The sequence below is a fragment of the Convolutriloba macropyga genome, chromosome 7 (genome assembly GCF_964194025.1).
Source record: "Convolutriloba macropyga chromosome 7, txConMacr16.3, whole genome shotgun sequence".
Classification (NCBI taxonomy): domain Eukaryota; kingdom Metazoa; phylum Xenacoelomorpha; order Acoela; family Convolutidae; genus Convolutriloba; species Convolutriloba macropyga.
This window is the reverse complement of record NC_134474.1, coordinates 59,237,589-59,255,097: the sequence shown is the minus strand read 5'-3', so window position 1 is coordinate 59,255,097 and position 17,509 is coordinate 59,237,589. Positions and strand designations below refer to the sequence as shown.

General features: G+C 32.3%; 1 protein-coding gene across 4 annotated transcripts in view; it reads left to right on the top strand.

The window, feature by feature from the left end:
* The window catches only part of LOC142342412 (uncharacterized), a 63,884-nt gene extending 48,544 nt beyond the window's left edge, over positions 1-15,340 (top strand). For 2 of the 4 annotated variants that reach the window (XM_075393732.1, XM_075393733.1), the window contains exons 2-4: positions 499-949; positions 9,120-9,322; positions 14,793-15,340. In XM_075393732.1, coding sequence (XP_075249847.1) covers positions 908-949; positions 9,120-9,322; positions 14,793-15,228 — 681 coding nt within the window. In that variant the 5' untranslated portion in view covers positions 499-907 and the 3' untranslated portion in view covers positions 15,229-15,340. Of the gene's footprint in view, positions 1-167; positions 950-9,119; positions 9,323-14,792 lie in introns of those variants that run through there. The other 2 variants (XM_075393731.1, XM_075393730.1) reach the window with 2 other exon arrangements.
* The last annotated feature ends 2,169 nt before the right edge of the window (positions 15,341-17,509 follow it).

Genomic DNA, 17,509 nt, shown 5'->3' with positions numbered 1-17,509 from the left:
TTGGGAGGATGCATACATTTACGCATTAATACGAATGAAGTTTCTTTTTTTTCTTACATTGACATTTTTTCTTTCTTCTTACATTCACTATGTGAAAACCAATTCCTTAGCGGATGTTTGAAAATTATGCTAATTGAACGTTATCAGGGTCGATTACTTTAGCATTTATTTGCCTGAGCAGTAGGAAAAAATGCATTTTTCCAGTACCCAAAAGTATTATAAAATTTCTAAATACAACACACATTTTCACATGTATACGCAACAGCGTGAACAAAAACCTTGGGGTGAATCTGTTTTTCAAAATCGGAACAAACACAACAGACAACAATATCAATAAACAAACAAAAAATTCGAGGAAAACAAAAAAACTGTACCGAATTTTTCAGACTATAAACAAAATATAATCTTTGTTACCAGGATTTATTCACGCACATAAAAATGGTTGGCTAAAATAAACTTGGAAAAAAAACATAGTAATTTTGTGCTTTTTTGCGCAAGTTGGAAATTTTAATTCTTCCTCATTGCGTGTTATCTTTTTCATTAGTATTAATATTATTTGTGCGTCATTTCATTTTATCCTATCCATTTTATTTCCCTTTTGATTAAAAAAATGCACCATTTTATAAATACGAAAACTTCCTTTTACAGCTTTCCGTTTATTCTTAACGCTTACTGTAAAATTTCCCCGTTTGAATCTTAACTATGACAAATTTATAGCATTTGTGAGCATCATTTCTACGCACCATTCGAGCAGTTTCAGTGCCTGGTTGTAAAAAATTCAACTCTCGTTTTTTACACAGGACACTATACATTATTGTACATTATTACATTGTGTTGTTTTGTTGTTATTGTTCTGTTTACAGCTCACTCTCTTTGTTTGTGTTGTTTGTTGATTTGGTGCTGAAACATGGACAGTAATAGTGGTGCTACCGCCAACATTCAAGGCGAGGTTAGTGTACTTTCAATCCAGGCTACTATTTATTATATGTTCTAAAATAGCCAGGGTTCTAATATCTGTTCTACGATCTGCTGCTCCAGAAATTGACGGTTTTAAGCGTAGAAAATCGTCGGACTATTTGGTTATAGTAGGACAATTAATGAGAGGTCTTACTTTTTTTGAGTATCTTTGGGTTGATACATTTTAGGATGAAGAAAAGTGTCGGTTTAATTGGGTGTTCAAAGAAAAGAAAATTTTATTAAGCTGGGTCTTCAAGGAAACCGTCGGTATACTTGGTTTCAAAAACAAAAGTCACAGGAAAAGCGCTTGAATTATATGAGTTCTTGGGGTCAAGTCAACACCAGCAAATAAATTGTGATGTATTGTAAGATATGTGTTACATCGCAAAACAAAATTTTGGAGAGTTTCAAATTTGATAAATTTGAGTTGTCACAACTGGGGAAAAAAGTAATCGCAATCTATAAATACAAAAAAAAGCAAACTAACTAAAAATGCTCAAATTTTTCAAGTGAAGAAACCAAAAGAACTCAATAATTTCGCGCTGTTTAAACCGAAGATACCGAACAGTTATTACATATAAAACCGATAACAACAACAAAAATGAACAATGAAGCGCATTTATATACCTCAAACTGATCACGCAAAAAGCTTTTTCAAAATTTTCTAGAATAAAAAACTGTTATCACTTTATCTCCTATTATGGTAAATCAATCTGAAAATTTCCACAAATATTTAAATTAAATCCATACACGCGGAGACAGAAAAAAATTCTGAAACTAACCAAAACGTTCGATCGTGCCCTTTGAGCTTCTTTTTCTGAATGTAAAATGTGACAAAAATGAGCTGGTTTTGAAACTTTGTAATTATCTTTGGTTATGAGAAATTCAAGTTTTGGAGGAAAACGTGGGGAACAAAACTAATTTGCTTAGAGAAACATAACTCTTTAAAGTTTTTGAGATAACATTTTGCTACCACTGTTCTTAGAAATTATCAAATCGAGGAAAAAAAACACTGATAGAAGGCTGATTAAAAAGATGCCTTAACCCACTGGACCTATTCCTTAGGTAGTGCAAGGAGGAACTTGCGTTTCAGTGATGTAAGTAAGCATTTCATTTCCTCGATATTTTCTTTCGGAATTTGTGTGATAGCCGAGAGAACGAGCTCATCTTATCTGAAAATGATCCAATCGTCTACCCCATTGGCACAATTTCACATTGTTAAATTTTAACAAAGAGGCTCGTTAAAGTGCATTCAAAAGTTCCTGGTAGAACAAAAAATACTCCAAGAAAAACTTTTAATGACAGAGTTCCTCCAAAAAAAACAACAATTGCCTGTTTAATTTTGAAGATTTGAAGTTTTCATGATGTTTCGGAGTTCTCGAGTTCTTCGAAATTCCTCAATCACAATTTTGAATTCAACACTTCTCGTTAAATAACGAGAAGTGTTTGACAATTGTGATTGAAAATTCAAAATTGTGATTGAGGAATTCCGAAGAACTCGAGAACTCCGAAACATCATGAAAACTTCAAATCTTCAAAATTAAACTGGCAAATTCCCAGAAAATCTGATAACACTTTGAGAAAATTTTGAGAAAAATATTTTGAATAATAACCGAAAATACAAAAGAAAATTTGTGTTTTTGTGGTATACGGAACTTAACTTTTAAAAAATGTGCTGAAATTAAAAATGCTAGTTTGAATCAGCCCTCGCTGACTTATGGCCAAACACCTATCTCACAAAAATGTTTCCATTAACAATCCCAATAATGTGCAACAATAGAAAAGAGCCCACTGGATAGCGAAAGTCAGACTAATAAACATAGCCGTTAGATTGCGGTAGAGAAGTCGCGATAGACGCTTGTGGCCTTCCATGAAATGAAGCAATTTAAAAAATAGACAGACAGATCGACCACCAGTCCTTTAATAGACCACTAGACTTTTTAGGTTAGATTTGGACTGTCAATTTTATGACATACGGTCGAAAAGGAAAAAACCCTAAGAGAGTTTTTTCAAAACTGATATTCGAAATCAAAACTCAAGACTATCACTCAAGAAATAGAGTATGAAAGTTTAGCACTACTTAGATGCACACTATTGATCTTCAAATAGTAAATGTTTAAAAAATTTAAGTTCCTACAAGTGAGTTCAGAAGTCATTTTTTGGTGAGGTTAACCACGCAATTGACCTAGAAGCAGAAATGACGTCAAAGGCACAAATTTTAACTGCAAAGCAGTAGAAATAACTGAAGCCATTAAATAAGTCTTTTCCAAGAAGTCAGGTCATAAGAATCCTCGATGGAGACGACGAAATAAGAAAAATAATAGGACAAGTCTTGACGTACAATTCAAAGAATTTTCATTACTAAACAAAAAACTAGACTTAGAACGGACTATGAATAGATTGGAAAAACAATTTAGAAAGAAATCCGACCAAAAATTGAAAAACGTAAAAAACAAAGCCAAATTGCCGCGTGTGACCAAAAAACAGCTAGCGAGAAAGCGAATTTTTGTTCAAACACCGCAAAAAAAATCAAGGTGCAAAACTAGTCGCATTTTTGCTCCACTTCCTATTTCGGCGTGAACAAAATCACTAATACAATTTGACTTCAAAAATCGTGAAAATGTGTGAACAGAACTTAATAAAAAAGACAGCGCCCCAATTCATTTCAATTTTTTTGAATTGTTAAAACATTGCAGGACAATTCTTGAAGTACAAATCAAATAATTTTCATTGCCTTAACAGAGATATAGACATGGAACGGACCATGAATGGAGTTGGGAAACCGTTTAGAAAAAAATCCAGTCCAAAAAATTGAAAAAAAACAGTAAAAATCAAAGTGAAATTGCAGCATGTGAACAAAAAACCACTAGCGAGAAAGTTAATTTTCGTTCAAACACCGTTTTCTCACTCTGATTTAAATTTATAGTGAAAAAAATTTTATGCAGCAAAGCCACTCGTTTTTCGCTCCACTTCCTATTTCGGCGTGACCAGAATCACTATTCCAATTTAACTCCAAAATTCGTGAAAATATGAGAACAGATCTTTAAAAAAAGACAGCGCCCAAATACAATTCAAAATTTTCGAATTTTAAAAAGATTGCAGGACAAGACTCGAAGTAAAATTTGAAAAATTTCCATTGACTTAAAAAAAAACTAGACCTAGAACGGACTATGAGTGAATTGGGAAAACCAATTCTAAAGAAATCAAATCCATAACTTTTTTTATAAAAACACATAAAATCAGAGTCAAAATAACACATATGAACAAAAACAACCAGCGAGAAAAAAATCAGGTTCAAACAAAAAACTAGGCCTCAAATTAACTATAAATGGATTGCGAAAAACATTTAGAAAAAAATCTGTTCAAAAAAAATTTTAAAAAAGAGTAAACATCGAAATGAAACCGCTAAACCACTTTCTTTTTCGCTCCACTTTCTGTTTCGGCGTGACCAAAATCGCTACTCCAATTTGACTTCAAACGTCAAGAAAATGTGTGAACAGATCTTTAAAAAAAAGACAGCGCCCCAATACAATTCAAGTTCTTTGAATTTTAAAAAATCACGATGTCCCCATTAATAGCCGCTATCACATTGCGGCTGTTAATTACAAAATTTGAGACTTCAATAATTCCTGAAAAGAAAAGAAACTCAAAAAAAAGTTCAGTAAAAAAATTTGCTCCTGATGAGATTTTATATCACAAGGTTGCCTCTCATAAGATTTTTGGTCAAAAAAATCACGCTGTTGAGACTGCAGAATAAAATATTTGATAGTAACTAGTTACTAGTATATAACGATTTACTACTGTGCTTAAGAACTGCAAACATCAAAATTTAGAAATGCCGTGTCTCATTTCGGAAACTACCTATTTTTTTCGTCGATCAATTCATTAATCGAACAAGGAGGGTCGATAATGTTCCGACTCCGCTCAATACCAATATTGGCATAACTGTCTACCAAATGAGGAACAGATAGAAAAACCCAAAATTTCAAGTATTTTTCAAAAAAAAGTTTATGCACTAAAAGGTAGCTTTCAAAGCAAATAAGGCAGTGGAGTATAGCATGATGCACTAAATTGATGAGATAAACCAATGTTAAGAAAGCGAGTTAAGACAAACAGCAAAATCAAACAACAACAGCAACAAACTTTAATTACATCAAAACTTTAATGTCCGTTTTAAAAAACAAAATTTAATAACAAAATCACCATAGCGTCTGATAAAAAATGAAATGAATAAAAATAACTTGTAGTTAATTATAAAAATGTGGGACCAGTCCAAAATAGGGGTTGGTAACAAATAGCGAAAAAAAACAAAAACAGTAAAGTTAAAAAATTAGCTTACTTTTAAAACAATTAATATCAAAGTAATGAAAACCATTAAAACTCAGCCAAAATATCCCATAGAGTATACAATGACCAATTTTTCTATAGAAGGCCATTAAGACCTGTCCTGATTCATTTTTTAAGCGGTTAAAAAGAAAAACAAAAAGACATCAAACAAAAACTAAAAAAAAACTTGCCAGAAAACGCTGTCGAAGCCGTAAAGCCATAATTTGGCCCTCATAATTTGTTCAATTGCTCCTTCTCCCAACACCGATAATGCAGTTATTGACCTCATGTTTATGTGTTAAGGGACTAGGTAACAAGAAGACAAAAAAAAAGAAAAAATAGGCAAAATTTATATAAACTTTTGTTTTTTTGAACAAAATTAATTCCAAAGTCATGAAAGCCTTTAATTACAAAATGAAATAATTAAATAGGTTTGTTCATTTGTCCAAACGAAGCCCTTGAGGCCTGTCATTAACCAGAGTTTTTGTTACGTTTAGATTCAAATATGACAAAAATAAAAAAAAATGTTTTACTTTTTTGTGAAAAACCCGTGTCGAAGCCAGTAAAGTCATAACGAAATCTTTAAAAACATTAAATTTTGTGACACCAAATTCCTTTGACACCTTCCAATGATATCAATAATGTGCTATTTGACCTGTAATTAACGAGACTAGGTAACAGCTAGGCAATAAAATGAATAAAATTGCAAACTTAAAAACTGGTTTTTTTGTTTTTAAAAACAATTATGTCCAAAGTAATGAAAGCCAGCAGCTATCTACTAAAATCAAAACTTAGGCTCATTTTTCCTCCATAAAAAACCAATGAAATTTGTCATTTTACGGGAAATTTTATAGACTAAAACGAGAAAAAGCGACAAGTAAAGAAAAACAGTTAAAGTCAAAATTAAAAAAAATTCAGTTAAATTCTTCAAGAAAGTAGTGTCGAAGCCGATAAAACCATAAATTATATCTATAGGGATGTTTATTTGTTCAATTGTGCCTTATGCTTTCTTTTGAACCCCAATAATGTGAAATGTGAATTGTCAATAAATTGATATTGTGACAAAACTAGAAAACGTGAAAAATGGGCAAATACCTAAATATTAAGAAAATGTTAAATTAGTAGTATCAAAGCCAGAAAACCATAACTTAAAGCGTTCAACCCAAATAGAAGAAATAGTTACTAGATTTTAAATCAGCAGAAAGAAGAAGCAATCTTTCATTGCTGACACTAAGCTACAAGTTCACCCAATTAAGAAAAAAGCCAAAGAAAAATTCAATAAGCCATTATTTATTTAAAAATATAATATTTCTGGTCACAACGGCGATAATTTTACATTCTTTACGACTCAGATTTTGATGCATTATTTTGGAGCTGCTTAGGAAGCCAATTGGAGCTATCACTTCTGAGCTTTGATTTGAAATGTTCTGTTCTTTAATTGATATAAAAAAGGTTGATTTTTTAAAGAAAGACCGACTGATAACAATCCAAATTGTTTTGGATTGTAAAAGTCGAAGATTTATCCAAAACGAGCCTTGCTAAGGCTGCTTGACCATTAGGATAACCTAATTTTTCGACTGTTATAGATATAGATAATTTGGCAGTTAAAAAATCAAAAATAAATGCTGCGTTTGTGATAAAGATTGAGTAAAGTTAGCAAAAAACGGCAAAGTTTTTATTTCAGAGAACTCTCAACGGAAGTCGAAGTAATGATAGCCCCCTTTTGAGTCTACATTGATTTTGTTAGCGCTGTTTGTGTGTGTACTTCCGGCAAATTTAATCAAAAAGGACTAAAAAAGCTTATTTCGTGCTGTTTTGAATGAATAAGGCTAAATTTTGGCCAGAATTTTTGACAAAAAGTTTAAATAATAATATTCGAAAAAGTTTTGTGTCTATTAAAATAACATCTACATCACTATTCTTCAAAATTTTAACAAATTGTAGCAAAATTAACAAAATTTTTGTCAAAAATTCAGGAAAATGTGAATAAAAACAACGGAATTCGCTTTACTTTTCTCAGTAGTTTAAACTTCGATAAATCCATGTTAAAAACGAAAACGAAAAAAATATTTTTAATGCCATATTCTACGCTGGACGAGCGTTCTAATGATACTAGTCTCAACTCTCTACGATGAGTATATCGATCGGCCAAAATTGTCTGAACAAAAAAAACCCATTTAAGTATATAGTTCCTCCCCTCATGAGGGGTCGGAAAAAACGTTCTATTTCTTCTAGATTGCTATGTGGCTTGTTTTGTCACTTGATTTACTAAAGAGTATGCTCTGGGCCGAGGCGTCCACTCGTATGTCACCATTATTAAGCGCTAATAAGGGTGCAAAGCCAATTCCACTCTTACTTAGCAGAGAAAAGTGTGAGAGCGCCGTTTTTTGGGACATTATACATTTTTACTCTCTTTACACTCTTTAGACCACTCTTATTACGCTTTTTCCATGGGTGACGCCTCCATAGATCAAGGTGTATCAATGCATGTAAATCAGAAAATTATGTAATATATCCCCTGAATGCATAAAAAATATTTGGCCGTGTTGGAATATTTAAAAAATATCCAAGTACCAACTGAATTTAGAGCCAAAAATGCGGCATTTATTGCAAAAACTGACAAAATTTCCCTTTTCCATCAACATTTTTGCTGCTAAAAGCATAGCAATTAACCGTCATTAGTCCAATACCACTTTTTTGTACAATTTTTCCAATACAAGAGATAATAGAATTTAGCGGTGGTTAAAAGGAGGCCAGTTTCGGAAAACGTTTTTCAGTTGAATCAATTTGTTTCCACTATTTCATTGACAAAGCCGTGTTGCGTGGTGTATGGTGGCTCACTTTGTTCGATTTTTGACGTGACTTTAGAACAATAGTAAAGAATATTTTCCAAAATATAACCACTGTTGAAAACTTTCAAGAGACACCCAAATTTAGAACAAAAATGAGCAATCTTTTGCTGAAACTGACAAATTTTCAATTGTTCTGTTTTAAAGAGATTTTTTCTCCGAGAAGCTTAGCAAAGCTCAACTAAGCGTCATTACGCCAATACAAGATTTGTCCAAAATAAGCGGTAATAGAATTTAGTGGTGGTTGAAAGCAGGCCAATTTTGGAAAACATTTCAGAATTGAACTATTTTTTCACTATTTCATTGATAAGGTCGAGTTGAGGGGTATGGTAGCTCTTTTTGTTCCATTATTGACGTGTTTTTGAATATTATTCAAAAAATATTTTCCGAAATCTAACCACTTATAAAAACTTTCAAGAGACACCCGAATTTAGAGCAAAAATTGATCAACGTTTTGCCAAAAAAAAAACTGACAAATTTTCCCTCATTTTGTTTTATAAACATTTTCAATTTAAGCTCAACTAACCGTCATTACGCAAATACCAATAATTTCCAAAATTTAACCAAAATAAGCGGTAACAGAATTTAGTGCTGAAGACATAAGCCAACGAGAAATAAACAACTTTTGCCAGCATGAGTTTAATTTTCAGCAATTGGGAAAAATTGACTATTGGTAGAATGTTTATTTTACAGATTTGAAGGTGGCTATATTTTTGGATTCAAATTTAGATTTTTTCGACAGTGAACCTCGTTTTGCACCTTGGAATTATCATGTAAAATTAAATGTAAAATTCAAATTTCAAATTTTTTCAATTTCTAAGCAAAATTTGGAAAGGAAATAGAAGGAGCCCATGTTTTTAAGAACTAATGCAGTAAACCTACAACCAAATTGCGAAGCCTGTAAACAAAACGCAGACAACGGTTGTATTTATCATCAGGTGTTTGGTCCTCTGATTATCTCCTGATTTGATTGGCTGTTTGTTTCAGGTGGCTCAGAGTTTTTCGCCAATCATGAGCCGGCGTTTCAGTCTGCGTCGCAACCTCCGCTCAGATACGTGTGGGGGCAACTTCGACAATAGCCCAACAAGTAGCAACAACAATAATGGCCACAATTACCAGCCCCCCTACTCTTCAACCCCCTCTCCGCTAGAACAGGGAATCAGCGGGTCGCTCCAGAGCTTATCCAACAGGTACAAATTTGAAAAAAATAGTGAAAATAATAGGCTAAGCTACTAAGCATTAATGCCAGTGAGAGCACTAATTTATATGATTTCTTTTCTGTTTTTGCAAACCTTTCTGAGAAACCTTACTCTCGTTTTTATCCATGAAATAACCACCTACTTAAAGATTTTTTTTTAAAAAAATTACAATTTTCGTGTTTTAGAAAACCAAAATGGAGATAACCGACACAATTAGACTACGAGCACCTCCTTGGGTTAATTTTTGCGTCTACCGTTGTACATTTTTTTTTACTGATTCGTGAATAAAAGCTTCTTTCTTTTAATTATTTAGTTAAATTTCTAACAATTTTTTAAACTTTGTTTTTGACAATATGTTCATTTGTAAATCCCCAATCATATATACTTTAGCATCATAAACGTGTGGTTTTGATATAACTTTTTGAGATTTCAAGTCATGAGTGAACACAAACCCATTCTCAACAAAATTCTCATTAGAAATCTTTTTTAAGCATCAGGCAGCTCGCTTGCCCAACTGTTTTTAACCCAGGTGAAGGTGCGTTATAGAGAAAACGTATATGAGAAATTATCTGCAGTTATATTAATTGGTTCGTTTAACGTCCGTATTTGAAGAATTTGCTATTTTTCGAAGGCACTAATTTTGTCATTGAACTTTGTATTGAAGATTGATTGTATCACTAAAATTTGCGTGGAAAAATTTCAACTTTGTTTGTGGTAACTGAACCAACACTGTTTGAATAACACCAACCATATAACTGCTTAGATAGCTTATTGTTCCGATCCCAATTGTGGGGGAGGAACTATATACACAAATGGATTTTTTTGCTCAGTCAATTTTGGACAATCGATATATTCATCGTAGAGAAATTTGAGGGGTATCATTAAAAAACTCTTCCAGCGTAGAGTGTAGGATTAAAAAGATTTTTCCGAATTTCGTGTTTTTCGAGGAGTTATCGAAGTTTAAAATTTTATCTGAACACGTGATATTTTGCATGATTTTGTACACTTTTTCGTTCAAGTTACGACTTTTTCTATAAAAAATATCAATTCGAAATTACATTTTAAGCTACAAATGAAACAATCTTGTGTTTCTAACTGACGAAAGGCCATAAAAAGGGTAGTTTTGTCTCATAGGGAAGTTTACTATGAAAAAAATCGATTTCTATTTGAAAGCTGATATTTTAAAAACACTATCATTTTTTTAAAAAATTTTTCCTACGTCACTTGGAGACAAGTCACTCTTCATATCCAGGTTCTGTTCGTAAACAGCCTCATTTACCGTCAGTTAAACATGATCTCATAGGGAAATTTACATTTTAACAAAATTCTATCTGAGAGCTTTTTCAGAGAAAAAGATTTTTCATATTTTTTGTTTTTTTCAAGTCACATAGAGACTAGGAGACTAGTCATTTTCAATCAAGTTTCCGTTAGGAGCAATCCTCAATTACAGTCAAATGACGACCAATGAACAAATAACTCGTTTTTAAGGAATTGGTTATTTTTTTGGCTCCCATTCTGAGTTTTTAAAAACTTGTTGAAATTTTGATTTTCTTTTTAAGATTTTAATAAAAAGTTTTTACTTCTATGACAACAACTCGTTGACTAAAAAAGCAACAGGCTTCCTGAAAAGCAGTAATTAAACCAATGTAGTAATTTGAGTGGACAACTAATGGCTGTTAAGAAATTAATGAACATTTTTCGAAAAATTTACTTTTGAATACTATCCGATCTTAAACTTGTTTCTGTAAACTGTAAGTTATTCTTATTATTGACAAGACAACGATGCCTTGTCAATAATGCAACGAAAAAATCTGGTTCGCGGATTTATCGTCTTTAACTAGTGTCTTTATGTCTTGGATGCTAGGACTTTTCTTGTTTTTTTAACTTTCCATTTTATTTCAATTATTTTTTTAAAATTTTTAAAAATCTTATCACATTATCATATTTCGGCCAGTTCCCATTGTTTGCAGTTCCCAATGTTTGCAGAGCAAAAAGTATGGTTTTAATGGCTTCGAAAGACTTCTTGCACTTTTTTATTGATTTTCCGCCTGTTTTTGTGGTCGTTTTCATAGTCATACGACTTATTGGGATGACTTATTGATGATTTAGGAATGACACAAACTATTGTGTTCTCATCCAAGCTTAACTTATTATAACTTACTATTATTGATCTCCGTTGAAAACTATTGAAATTAATGGCTTTGATACTACTGGTTTTCTAAAAATTTTCGTGGTTTTAATATATTTGTTCATATTTGTTGGCTTTTGAAGTCGTATTGTTAACAAAAAAAATTCCATTGTTATTAAAAATTTATTTGAAAATTAAAAAGTGCTTAATGAACTATTTATTTTTTAATGGATTCGACTTTTTTTCTCTCAATTTTTTTTTCAATTTGCTGTTCTTGCGTGTTTTTTCATTCTTTATGTAATCGTAAAGAGCTGAGAGTTTTCATCAGCTTCTAACTGAGTGTTTTACAATTGAAGTCACTCAATGCATTAAGTTTATAGCGAATAACCTTTATGATTTAATTTGTGTTCGACTGGTTTTTAAACTTTTTAGTTTTTGTTTTAGTTTTTGTTTCGTTTGCCAAATTGTATATAATTCTCACCATTGAGAGGCCTCATCCCCTTGCTTTCAATTCAAATATTAAAGTGATTTTTGATTTTACGTCGTAACTGATGTTTTGTTGTTGAACAATGCGTTGTCAAATAAGTTTTTTTACTGGTCAAAAATTTTTTCTTTTTTCCCTTCTTTAAGCACATTCGCGTAATAACAGAGCCCAGTGAATTTGAAATGAGGTCCAAGTAAATATACTTAACCTTTCATTATAGTTTTAGTTGAATTAGTTCAGTTAACTTTTGAAACATAAAGCACAAAAGCACAAAATTCCGATAAGAACGAAGGATTTTAATGGCTTCATTAATTTGTCTTTTGGCAAACTATTTGTAATTTTTTCAATTTTTCTTCATCTTCAATCCGTTTTTGTAGCTTAGTATTAGATCCAATGGCTGAAAATCGAAAAGAGAAGTTTAAACAAAAACAAGCTTAACAAATTTCGCGAAACAAACCTATCTCAATCAAAAAACTTTTTAGCAATCTGCAAGACCAATAAGGTTTGCTAAAGCTGTGTTAAGGGATGTTTTTGTTGAGGCTAAGCTGTTTGACCACAACAAAAACAACAAAATAAAGAAGACTAAAAATATGTACTCTCACTTTTTGTAAATATTGTATCAAAATCGTGAAAACGATTGCCATGAACTCAAACGACTGATTAGATTCCCCATTAGCAACGAATGAAATTTTTCATTTGTGACATTAAGGGATATAATGGCAATAAGTTTAATAAATTTTAGCAAAAATCTATTCTAACAAAACAAAGAAAAATGAAAATGAACTGCGTTAAGTACTTGAAAATAACTTCGTGAAAATCGATGAAAATACCATCCATGAACTAAAACAATCACTTCAAGTAATTTGGGCATACTCAAGAAGAGAAGAGACTTGTCAACGTTGAGATTAAAGATAAGACAAGTCTGAACCACCAAAACTCGAGAAACTAAAAAGTCGATAATATTTGTTAAGAAACTATTGGTTTCAATGTCAAAGAATGAAATACATTTGTACTGAAACAATCAAACTGATCATAGTAGCCGCTATTAGCAACCTACGAGACCTGTTTTTCATGAGACTGAATAAGAAGGTAACAAAAAGAACAGCAAACACTCTCAAAACTCAAAAGTTAGTTTAAAGATTTTGAGCTCAAGTAGCGTCAGGGTAACGAATTACACTAGTGAACAATTAAACCATTAATTATGAGCATAAATGCCCCATTATCAATCAATCCGACCTTTCATTATTAAAACTTAGTGATGTAACAACAAAATTTTGATGAAAACGGCAAGAACTAAATATTCACTAATATTTTATAAAAACAAATAGGGTCAAACTCATGAAAAGCATTAGTTTCCGTTGAAATCAAACAATTGACAATAAGCGCAATTCGAGCGCTTATATATCATAACTACATCACTCATAAAAAACACTGAAAGCAGAAACATTAAAAACAAGTCAAATTGATGCACAATAAAAGAATCTCTCGAAAAGTGAGTATTTGTTCGAACATAAGTTTCTCACTCCACTTAAAAGTAGTTTGAACGAAAATCACACTTCAAACATGCTCGCTTTTTGGTTCAATTTACTACTTCTAACTGCCCTGAAAAAATACAAAAAAAGTGTCAACAGATCTTCAAAAAAACACCAAAAAATCCAAGTACTTTAGATTGTTAAAAAGAAGCAAATCAACAATATATAGCACTTGTTCGGTTGCATGTCTAATTCAAAATAATACCAGCCAAATTTCTAGGAATATAGAGATTTTGGTAAATTAAATTACAGCTTCAAACACTATTCACCTATCCCAGATTTTTGTGACAGAAATCTTTTTTGGAATCAAGTCTGAGAAGGCTTCTATTAGAAAATCATGAGGTATTCTTCGCTCTTTAAATGATTACTGCTCTAGCATTTGATGGAGGAGCTGTATAGATATAAATTGGTGCGTTGAAAATCCAACAAGAAAACCTACTCTCGTTATACATTTTAATTCGAAAATCTTGTTCAGAATGTTTAGTGAAAAATGGACAATGATATTAGAAACAAAAATTAAAAAGGTGGTTCAATTTTTTCAAGAAAACTTATTTTTGATAATGACGAATTAGGTAAATAAAATGAAAATTGCAAGCCAGAAGCATTTCTTGAACTAACCAGATAAAATTTTTTTCAAACTCATAATATTGAAAATTCAAAGGGTAATTGCCGCTTTTATATTTTTTACCGCAACACAGGGGATAATCGATTTTTGAACATTAACGATCAATTTTTAAAGTTCTTTGAGTTTTTTATTTTAATTTTTCTCTGAAAGGAATAGAATTTGATCAGAAAATCTTTCTCAACATTTTTGGGAAAAAACTCAAAAATTTTGTTGAAAAAATTAAATCCGAAAACTTTTTCACCGGCTGTTGAATTTTGGGATATCTGCCAGAACCGACTTGAAAGCCATTTGGCCTGAAATCGCAATCAATTTAGTAATAATTGGGGACTTTCAGAGCTGTTATTTTGTTTCATGCGCAGTACCCTGTAACATAACCACAAATATTTTGTTTCCCTTAATTTTGAAAACGATCTAATTTGACCAAAAAAACTGCCATCGAGTCGCCTAGACGGGCTTTGCTCCACTTCCATCTCCAGCCCATTAGAATTATTAGATCGTTAATTTGTAGACTTCTAATGCCTTTTTAAAACTACAGATGAATTTGTTCATACTAAGCTAAAACTTGGCGTTACTTTACAGGGCCGTCGTTCTGTCTCATCTCAACACAAGATGGAACACAGAAAATATTTGACAATTCCATGAACACATCCTCTATTTAAAATCAGTACCATGAAACTTATTTTATGTTATAGTTCTATGAGTGCGGATCACGGATCGGATTGTGACGGGGAACCCTGTACGAACGAACATTCCACCCGACATCTATTCCCAAGTAGTGACGACCAGGCATCCATAGACACATGCTGCAAAATACAGACACTCAAATCACGCAGTCGAATGTCCAGCAGCTCATCAACTAGAGCCGGTGCTGCAACCAATTCCAAATTTCCAAAAAACACTCCTCTAAAACTATCTTTATGTCAGCAGAGCTCACAAGACTCAAAAGCGAGGTCATTATTCGATGTTTCGAAATGCGACAATGAAGTTCCTGAGAAGTTGATTGAAAAAGACCCATTTTTGATGGTCAAATATGTTCGACCATCGACTTCTGCTATTGCTATATCTGAAAGTCAGAAAGAGGAACGCGAGGCTGTTTTGAATCAAACTAAATTTGATCAAAATGATTGAATAAATTTCTCGGTTTAATATGAAAACTTTGTATCAATAATGATTTTTAGAATATTTACTAACCACAATTCAATAAATATTTGGTATCTCAGACGATATTTTGTGCAAATTCTTCTATTTTTACTACATAGTCTGTTGATTGCTGAAATCAGCGCTGCGACGCCGATAGTTTAATGGTTTTATAGAAATATGGCGATCTCTAAAATTAAGACCAGGTGTCTCTGTAAATGTAAAAAAAACAGAAAATATCATAAACCATGACATTTTGCAGAATTGCTACCACTGAGATTTTAAACCTTCAGCCTCCGCATGTATCGTTTCATGTATCTGAATTTTTGTTTAATCTTGGCATCGAAAGAAAGAAATATGAAGGTAAATTCAATCCGCTTAAAAGCACCGAGGACCGTGAATTAACAGAGCTACAAAAACGTCTTATAACATGTTTTTCTGAATGAAAAAAAAACTATTTTGTGAAAAAACAAACTAAAGACAGCCCCGCGAGACTTATATTAATGCTCGTAAATCTAAGCATGACATTGAAAACGTTCATCCGACCAGGAATGACATGAAAGTCAGATGATTAACTTGCAATGCCTTGCGAGAACAGTGCGAAAAACTGTTGTTGCCAAAGTATTTTGTTTTGCAGAAGGAATAATACGTGACTGGTTATTCAAAAACAAAAACTGAATTCTGTTTTCTGAACCTTCAACAAAAATTTAATTTAAAAAATCCAAAAAGTTCTGTTGAGTTGAGGTCTGCTTTCATTTGCTTGTTTTTTGCGTTTTATTCTTCCTTCGTCTCAAAAAAACTACATAAAAAATCTTTAAGGTCTCAAAAATATCTAATGGAAACTATTTTTTGCGAAAACTGGTTCTCGCGAAAAGAGGACTTCCCTCGCGTTGCCACCAGCCAAACAAGATACCATTCAATCCAAAAACAAACAATTTATAACATAAAAAAACTTTTTGGAATATTTTTTGATAAACTATGTCAGGTTTTTTTGTTAAGAAACACTGCTAATAATAAAGTAGATTTCTTTTTTGTAAAGTTGCGAAGAAGGTGCCAAAAATGTTTTCGAAGATTTCGAATATTTTCGGGATTTTCTCCACTCATGCAAAAAAACAGATAAAATACTTTGTTGTCTTAGTGTTCGGTAGGTTTTTGCGCTATCGCCGCGGAGAATTTAGTCAGCATAAGATGGGGAACTAGTTCAAAGCGCGCATATAAACGCAATCTGAAAAAATGCCAAGACTCAATTAGAGTGCATGAAAAATTAAATCAAAAATCTTGCTATATCTTTCTATCACACGCACACACCTTCTCCCTCTCTTTCTCTCTCTCTCTCTCTCTCTCTCTCTCTCGCTCTTTCTCTCTCTCCCTCTCTCTCTCTCTCTCTCTCTCTCTCTCTCTCTCGGTCTTCTCTCTCTCTCTCTCTCTCTCTCTCTCTCTCTCTCTCTGTGTGTGTGTTGGGTTAAATGTATGTGTATTCTGCTTCAATCTAATCTTCAAGAACAAATTCAGACGAATTTTTAAAAGAAAATATTGTCAACGAAAAGCGCAAATAAATCAGTTCCAAGACCAAAAAAAATGTATTTTTCAATCATAATGCTGTTATAAAGGCCTTCTAGTTTTTGCAGAATGTACTGAAAATTTGGAATTTAGAGAAGCAATCAGTTATGTTTTGAGACAAAATCAAACCAGAAGAACGGAATTTGCTTGTTAAATGTTGAGAAAAAATAACAAAATTTTGATTACTTGGAATTTTTTACAAAATCTAGATAAAAAAAGCATTTTCGATGGCAATAGTTCTCATAAAAAAAATGAGCTTGAGCATAAATCAAAAATTATCAGCAATATTTTTTTCCGAGAGAAGGGACAAAAGGTGCTGTAATTACGAGTAGACAATCCGGATCTGAATACAATTGAACATTTAAGGACGATTTTTAAGCAGTGATCGCGAAAACACAAGGCTTTTGTAGCATAGTGTTCTTTCTGTATGTATAACAAAGCTGGAACTCAATCCTGCAGCTGTTTTGAAAAATTGACTGTTGAAAATTGCAGAGATCATCATATGTTTCATCTTCCAATCTTATTCACGGATTTTTGTTTAGATAGCTTGTTTTTGTTTCTTTTTGTTTTCATTTTGTGCAGTTGGTTATTTAACCAATGCTCTGTTTGAAAATCTTGTTAATGGTGCATCTTCTATGAGATTCTATCGAAGAATTTAAGATCTTATAGGACAGCTTTTCTAAGATTGCCCTGGTGTTTATATGATATTGCA